Source organism: Tribolium madens, unplaced genomic scaffold (genome assembly GCF_015345945.1).
Source record: "Tribolium madens isolate multiple individuals breed KSU strain unplaced genomic scaffold, Tmad_KSU_1.1 Scaffold_3;HRSCAF=73;Tcas5.2_LG2, whole genome shotgun sequence".
Taxonomy (NCBI): domain Eukaryota; kingdom Metazoa; phylum Arthropoda; class Insecta; order Coleoptera; family Tenebrionidae; genus Tribolium; species Tribolium madens.
Window position 1 is genome coordinate 11,160,114 of NW_025401006.1, and position 7,407 is coordinate 11,167,520.

Here is a 7,407-nt window from a genome sequence, read left to right on the forward strand (position 1 = left end):
TAATTAACATATAGCAATGTACTCTAATAAATTAATTAAATTATTATTAATAAACCAAAAAATAATCTTTCAAAAGCTTACCAATAATAACTTACCTAAAATATAGCACTACTGACTAGTGTCTCACTTATGCAATACAAATTACACGTTTAAATAATGAGTTATCTAAAAGTTGACTCATTGGCTTCCAGAATCAAAACACCAGAAACTTTTGTTGTAATATTTGTATTATTTACTATTTATTTAGTTTGGATTAGGGTAATTTATTGTAAATGCGTCATTTGCTACAATTGTGAGTGAAATGCGTAAAAATTTTGGTAATTCCCCGGTCATGGTTGACAGGCTTTCGCTAAACCGATGAATAAGTTCCGTGAAATTCACTCAAAACTCGGATTTGTTTATTTCAAAGACTTTCACGCACTCGGACCGATGCCTAATTGCTTCACTAGTAAATTATGTAAATTTCCACACATACAACTTGTACTTATAAACACAGAAACGAAACTAGTTTCAGTTTGTGTTGTGCTTTGGCGGGAGAACCATATCATGGCCACCACATTTCCAATTATGGAAGAATTAAAATTAAAATTATTTGTGTAAGATCCCCAGATTAGTGTCATTCTAAAAATAAAACGAGAACGAGTTTGATCGAACTTTCATTTATCATAATACGATGACTAAACCTTGCGGCTAATGTGTTACTCGTTATAATTTACTGCGGCTGCAATGATTATTGGCCTGTGTAGTGTTGTGCTTTTACACGGATTTGTTATTTGAAAATTGCAAATAGCTATGTATCAGTTTGTGTTGAAAACTCGCTTAAATGGGAACTCTGAATTTAATAAGGATTTAAACACAACAAGCAATCTTTGCAAACTAGTGCAAGTAACTGTAAATGTGTCTTCAGCAGCTAATTGTGGAAGACGATGGTGAAATATTGCTGCGACTTTTTTATTCTAGTGGTGCTTGCGGTAACGGTGAGTAGATACACACTTTATCTAATTGCGCGAAATATTCTAACTCGAGGAACAAAGTCGGAAATTGCTTTTAGAAAAAAAAAAACAAACCTGTTGATCGAGTTTATAAAATTATACGTTTACTTTTATATCTACTAATGTTTTATTCTTGTATGTTGTCAGCTAAATCATTTTAWCAAATAATGCTTTAATTACATTTTACATTAATTAATCACTGCAATTGTTGTAGGTGTATATTGCAGAGACGCGACCTCAATTTAAAGAGTCGCTTGAAGCCATCTCCAAAGTGACTGAAGGAATTAATGATAGCGCTATCACTTTTATTAAACAACTAACCGGCGAGGCGCTAAAAGATGACAAGAATAAAACTAAAACCAGGATTTTATTCCGAGGTACGAATCAATCTTCGTTAAGGAATTAAGAACTGTAAACACATTTCAAGGTTAATTCAAAAATTGCATAATTTGGAAACATGAAAGAATTGACGCAAATATTAAATCGACAAATGTAAAAAAACGTAACAAATCCATCATAAACTCCCAAAGAAAAATAGTTTCAAGGAAATAAATTTTGAACATTATTTTTTGCTCTTTTTAAAAATAAATATGTTTCTTTTATAGGTATTAATAATGTTATTGTTTATTGCTTAAATACCAGTATAAAAGTAGTACAACTTTATTTTAGAAATAGTTATTATGGTACTATTATTTGATATAGTTGTTTTTTATTTTACTCTCCATTATTATGGTTAGTTTGTATTTTTTTTCTTATTGGTGAAAAAATTAATTTACTACAAAACTTGTTCTTTCTCAAAATTCTTTTATTTGCGGCTCTTGAGTCTTAAACAACACTTTACGACTTTCATCTTTCAGTTTCAGGTCCAATGTGCAGAAAACTGCATTTTAGATACGAGGCGTCAATAGAGGGCCGAGGGTCTCGCAATTTGTTAAAAACACCAATGGCACATGAAAAAATGCAATAATAATTACACTTTACACATTTTACTTTACTTCTTTCACGACTGCTTATTATTGAATTTTTATTTTATTATTTTCATTTGCAAAATTACACAAAATTAATATCAAATTAAGAAATCAGCAACAAAATTAGAACATTTATAATTTTCCATTTTAAAAGAAGTTATGAGTGGACTTATAAGAGAAAAASTGGTATTATGCACGCAAAGAAAAGTTCAGAAACACATCACTCACAGATAATGAACAATTTTTCTTTATTTGTATAACAAACGACCATTTTATTAAAAACAACAAATCTTGAACTATTGCACTTAAATAAATGATGTGTTCTTATATTTTGATTGAAATTTGTTTAATTCAGAAATTAAGATGCTCTATTTGATCATGCCTTTCCTATTATATTTTTTTTAATTGTTTTTAGGAGACCTGCTTGCCGGGGAATTCGGCGATCAAGACATCATATTTCCCGACACGTACCAAGTGATTTTCAACGATGTTCCGAAAATCGACGGCCCTCCCAAGTGTGCCGAAGGCAATACTTTTTGTGAGGACTTCGATTCCTATCCTTACAACCACGTGAAAAACGTCCTTAAACGCAAACGAATCCATACTGATTTATTTGGCAAAGATGAGCCTCTCGATGAGCGCTACAGCATCACCAACAGGAACGGSGACTTCGAGGCGTTCATCTGCACGAGTATATCCAAAACGATTTTCCCTCGAGTTGGCATAAATAAAAACAACAAATGGAAAGTCATAATCAACCAAGAGGAAGACGGGTTTATCCAAGGGATTAGGACCGAAATTTGTAGAAAGTGAAGGGTGTAGAAAGTTGTTTTTTATTTTGGTAACATTGTGTGTTGTAGGGAGGGATCTGCTTGCGATCTCATCGGAGATAGGGCTAATGGCTATATAACCAGTTGTAAGCAGAAATACATGTTGAGGAGGATGATGTCTTTATCTGAAAATGGGGATCCCGTCCCCGACACATTCCAGTTACCGTCAGCGTGCTGTTGCTCGTATAGAAAAGATCTAAGTTTTTTGTCCCGATTTGGTGCTGACGATATTTCCTTAAGATCGAAAGGGAAAGGGAAAGGAAAATAAAACATATGTGATGTGAAATGAATACGTGATTGAACTTTTTATTACAAAAACGGCAGGGGGATTTCTATTGTGTAAAATACAAGTCCAATGTTATATGTAACTAAAAATACATTATTTTATTCAGCACCGTTAATGTAATGTTAATGATAGTTGCTAATTTCTCTTTTCACCCCGGTAATACACTATTAACCTCTCCCCCACCTCTTATGAAAAATTTGTGCCTTGTCGCCTTCCTAATCATTTATTTACGACTCTATTCAACATTATTCTTCGTAGTTGGACGCATCAAACTTCATTTAGAATGTGGGTAAAGTGTGTTTACGTCTATGTTTATTTTATGACTATGAAAGTGGTACGTTATTTCTTTTTTCCTTTTTGTGGGTTGTCTTATAGTTTTTTTCTAGTTTWTTATTCACGGATTTCCATCAAGAAAAAGTAAGTTTTATTATTAAGAAATAAATGGACTTTTAGTTAATTGTTTTTGTTGCAGGGATCATCTTCCCAAATTCACTGGAAGAGCAAGAAACATTTGTTCCGAAATGTAGCGGCAATAGAACGTTTTGTGAAGACGTTGAGAATTACCCAGTAAATAAATTTTACGAAATTTTGAAAAACACAACATACGAAGAGGCATATTTTATTCCGCAAAGTGTCGCACAGGAAGAATCGATCAAAAATCGGAAGTACAAACCAACTGAGTTTTATATCTGCGATTCCCACATCCAAATTCAATATCCGAGAGTGGCTTACAACGTCAAAAATGAATGGAAATATGTTTATAATTTTGATAAGTACAAACAAGGAGTAAAAACAGAGGAATGTGTGTAAGTAGAGCAATTTAATAGTTTTTATTACATTTTGATTAGGGGTGAAACAGCTTGTAGATCATTTGGAGAAACGCCAGCAGTTAGGACGAAATGTGTTCAAAAGTATAGCGATATTTTACTCTTGGTTGCCGATGAAGACGGCAAACCTGTGTGGGATTTATTCTGGTTTCCTTCCGCCTGTCTTTGCGCATACGAACCAATTATTAATTTTAACCGAGTTTAGGAGAGTTTGCCGACAACTAATTTTCTTAAAATTTTCGACCAGTAAAAATTTATTTAAAAAAATAAATGGTTGAGTTTGAGATTTTTTTACTAAAACCTTTATCCTTAATCTTACAAATAAAAATTCGATGGCCCAAGCTGAAATTTGATACTGCTTAAGTTTCCGATTTTTTTGCTGAAACTTTTATTCTTATTAGATTCATAATAAAATAAAAGGCAAGTAAACAGTATAAGACTTGAAGGGAAATTTGATACCAAAGCGTTGATTCTTGTGAAGGAATTTTGTAATGAAATTGCCCTTCGGAGCCGGTCTCCTGCGGTTAGAGAAAATGGTGTTCATGGCACTGGACGGTAAGTGTTATTAACTTCTCTTAATCCTTTGCTATTAGTGTCAGATCTACCTGTTCAGGGGACAGTGTAGTTCTTGTAAGAGTGGTAGTTGGACGTTTTATGTGTAATATTTAAAAAAATGTGGGTTTTTGTGATGTTATGTGCTATCAAAGAGTTAGGTGTGTTTTATCTAAAGTTACATTTTTTAATTGTATAAGTTTTAAAATTTGTGTTTGATAAAAAATGAGCAAAATTGAATATTTTATAGTTTTAGTTGATGCTAAGGGCTTGCTGACTTTTCCGGATTCGGCTGAAACTGAAAACGGTTTTTTGTATGCAACGGTGGGACCAAATTGCCGAAATCGTACCTTTTGTGAACATACAGACAATTACCCTGAAAAATTATTTCAGCAAGTTTTAAAAAATGAAAAGCAGTACTCCCAATTCTTTCGAAATTTGGAGAAACTCGAGCCTCTAATTACCCGAGATCAGAAAAATAATCAAAATTATGTTTGCTTATCACGTAAAAGTGTCGTGTACCCAAAGGTGGCTTACAATATGAAAAATGAGCTGAAATTTATTTATAACTTGGACAGATATAAACAAGGAGTGTCCGTAGACGTCTGTGTGTAAGTTTTTAAATGTGGTTGTTAATCAAATTGACTTGATTTTTTTCAGGAGGAATCAAAAGTGCAAGTTTTACGACAATGTTAAAAAATTTAAAACAATGTGTCGTCAAAAGTTTGTCGAAAAATTGCTCTTGACTGCAGATGCAGATGGAAAACCGTACGTCGATAGATACCGATTTCCCTCAGCTTGTGTCTGTTCCTACAAGAGTAAAAGTAGCAGCTATTCCCCTTTAAAATTTTACGCTTAAACAATCATTATGGTAATTTATGAAAAAAGTTAACAAAGTTGGGGTAAGTTTCTCAATTTAAATTTGTTTCACCAACTCATTTTTAGCACTTTGTCAATATTGCAGACTTTGTGGAGAAGTGAACTGAGACGATTTTATCCCTGTAATTATCACAGTATTAGATGGGAGAAAAGGAGAGAAATTAATCACAATTTAGTGGAAATACAAGCTAATAATTCTTGAAAAGTAATTATGTGTGATTTAATGGATTCTAAAAGAATTGTGTGTAAGTACAATTAGCCCAATATGTGTTCTTATAACTAAATTTCAGCAACTTTCGAGGACTGAAATTTCATGCTAGTCAAGTTTCTATTTATTTTTGTATGTTTTACCAGTGTGTGTAAATTATTTCAACATTTTATAAAATATTATGTTAGAATTAATTAGTCATAAAATATGTAAACAGTTGTAACGTTATTGTGCAGACTTGTGTCGATGTAAATTTGTAAATAGATTTTAATTTTTAACTATAATTAATAAAGCTGTTAAGTCCGAATGAAATTATGTGRAAAAATAAATAACATTTGCTGTAAATAGTTCTTTAGCTATTAATAACTGAAACATGAATGATTTTCGATCAGTTTGCGGAACTTTGTGATCTGGTGCGCGTCCGTAATGTGTGTTAAGTTTAAGCTATTTTATTTGAATAAACTKCAAGCAGCTAACGTCTAACTAATAGTAAACGGTAAGTTTGTTAAATTAAATATAATCAAAACATTATTTGGGCTTTATGCACACTWCTTATATCTAGAACATCAAAGAAGAGGAAATATTAAGATGTCATTACAAACCTGACTTGTAAGTGTCAAATTCTTACCCTCCAATTTCTAATTAATCAAGCAAAATCTACTTTTTGTTGAATTACATTTTACGACGTATTGTTAAATATTACCTTATGTYTGCACAAAATTTTGAAGTCGTAAAAACGATTTTATGTTGATTTAAAAAGTTTATAGTTGTGAAATATACATTTTTTAAATTTATTGCTTGACGTGTTGTTCTTGGACGAATCTTGACACAAACCAAAAATTTGGTGTGACAGACATTTCCGTTACTTGCAAATATTACCAAAAGTTAGTACAAAATATTCATTTTGTTAAAGCAATAGCACAGTCAACAATTGTTTATCTTTTAATTTAATTAATAATTTAATATAAAGAAAGAGCGCTAAAGCAAGTTCAGTTATCTGTTTGAATAAATTTTATTCCTGGCTTCGTAAATATTATGCTGAATCAACAAGTGTTTTAATTAAATTATCCAATTTAAATTAGTTATTTATTTTTAATGTAATTATTTAATTTAGTAGGGAAGAAGTTTCTGAAACATTTTTTTCATTAAATTGAATCGATTAAATATTTCCTTAACAGTCAAACTCCAAATCTCGTTTATTTTTAAGGAGTTTAAAAAATTCTGACGCGTCTTCTCTGTTATCCTTTACACAGTTTCGTGGATCTTACTTGAAGGAGATTGATATGGCCAGTGAAATCTATCTCTGCGTCACTTCTTAGCGCAAMCCCTTTACAATTTGTTGTCAAGTTAAACTGATCCTGCAAGCCACAGATACCTTCCTTGAATAACTTTCTGAAAATGGGACTTTCCCCTTGTAAGGACTCGGTTTTTCATAGAAATTTGCAGCTAATGAACGTGATGTAATTATGGACGGAAGTTCCAATTGTAGGACCATTCCAAACCGTCATCTATAATTACGTAAAATCGATGCTTTGGGATGATTGCCAACTCTAGGGTACCTTAAATGGCATTGTTAAAGCGAAAAAGCGGTTTAATTGATTTTAAATGAAACCGTAAAAGGAGAAGAAACGTTCGTGGATTTACTAGGTTTACAGGACGCGCTATTTTTTTAATACATATAAAACTTCAGATTACTCAACTTAAATATTTACCAAATGCATTCTAATTTCATTTGAATTTTTAAATATTTACTCTGTATTTCAAAATTATATTTTTCTTCTGGTGATTGGTACATTGTCCAGATGCTCATCATAAACAAAAATTTTGTCGTATTCATTCTAGAACCGCAGTATTAACACTGACTT

At 31.8% G+C, this 7,407-nt stretch overlaps 5 protein-coding genes across 5 annotated transcripts in view; 4 read left to right on the forward strand and 1 right to left on the reverse strand.

The window, feature by feature from the left end:
* LOC123007973 (protein spaetzle-like) overlaps nt 1-447 on the reverse strand; it is a 7,988-nt gene extending 7,541 nt beyond the window's left edge. Inside the window, exon 1 of the mRNA XM_044403525.1 lies at nt 96-447. The gene's annotated coding sequence lies outside the window, so the exon portion shown is untranslated. The remainder of the gene's footprint in view (nt 1-95) is intronic.
* Nucleotides 448-535: 88 nt separating this feature from the next.
* LOC123007971 lies at nt 536-3,182 on the forward strand. Its single transcript, XM_044403521.1, has 4 exons — nt 536-977; nt 1,207-1,369; nt 2,376-2,769; nt 2,821-3,182. The coding sequence occupies exons 1-4, from the start codon at nt 927-929 to the stop codon at nt 3,056-3,058; spliced, it is 846 nt and encodes a 281-aa protein (XP_044259456.1). The 5' UTR covers nt 536-926; the 3' UTR covers nt 3,059-3,182.
* A 219-nt stretch (nt 3,183-3,401) lies between these two features.
* Nucleotides 3,402-4,119, forward strand: LOC123007717 (protein spaetzle-like). The gene is made up of 4 exons (XM_044403135.1): nt 3,402-3,410; nt 3,463-3,493; nt 3,549-3,882; nt 3,925-4,119. The coding sequence occupies exons 1-4, from the start codon at nt 3,402-3,404 to the stop codon at nt 4,106-4,108; spliced, it is 558 nt and encodes a 185-aa protein (XP_044259070.1). The 3' UTR covers nt 4,109-4,119.
* Nucleotides 4,120-4,571: 452 nt separating this feature from the next.
* Nucleotides 4,572-5,639, forward strand: LOC123007976 (protein spaetzle-like). The gene is made up of 4 exons (XM_044403528.1): nt 4,572-4,620; nt 4,686-5,066; nt 5,116-5,357; nt 5,420-5,639. Exons 1-3 carry the CDS (start codon nt 4,577-4,579, stop codon nt 5,312-5,314), a joined length of 624 nt encoding a protein of 207 aa, XP_044259463.1. The 5' UTR covers nt 4,572-4,576; the 3' UTR covers nt 5,315-5,357; nt 5,420-5,639.
* Nucleotides 5,640-5,974: 335 nt separating this feature from the next.
* The window catches only part of LOC123007968 (RYamide receptor), a 62,537-nt gene continuing 61,104 nt past the window's right edge, over nt 5,975-7,407 (forward strand). The window contains exon 1 of the mRNA XM_044403517.1: nt 5,975-6,038. The gene's annotated coding sequence lies outside the window, so the exon portion shown is untranslated. The remainder of the gene's footprint in view (nt 6,039-7,407) is intronic.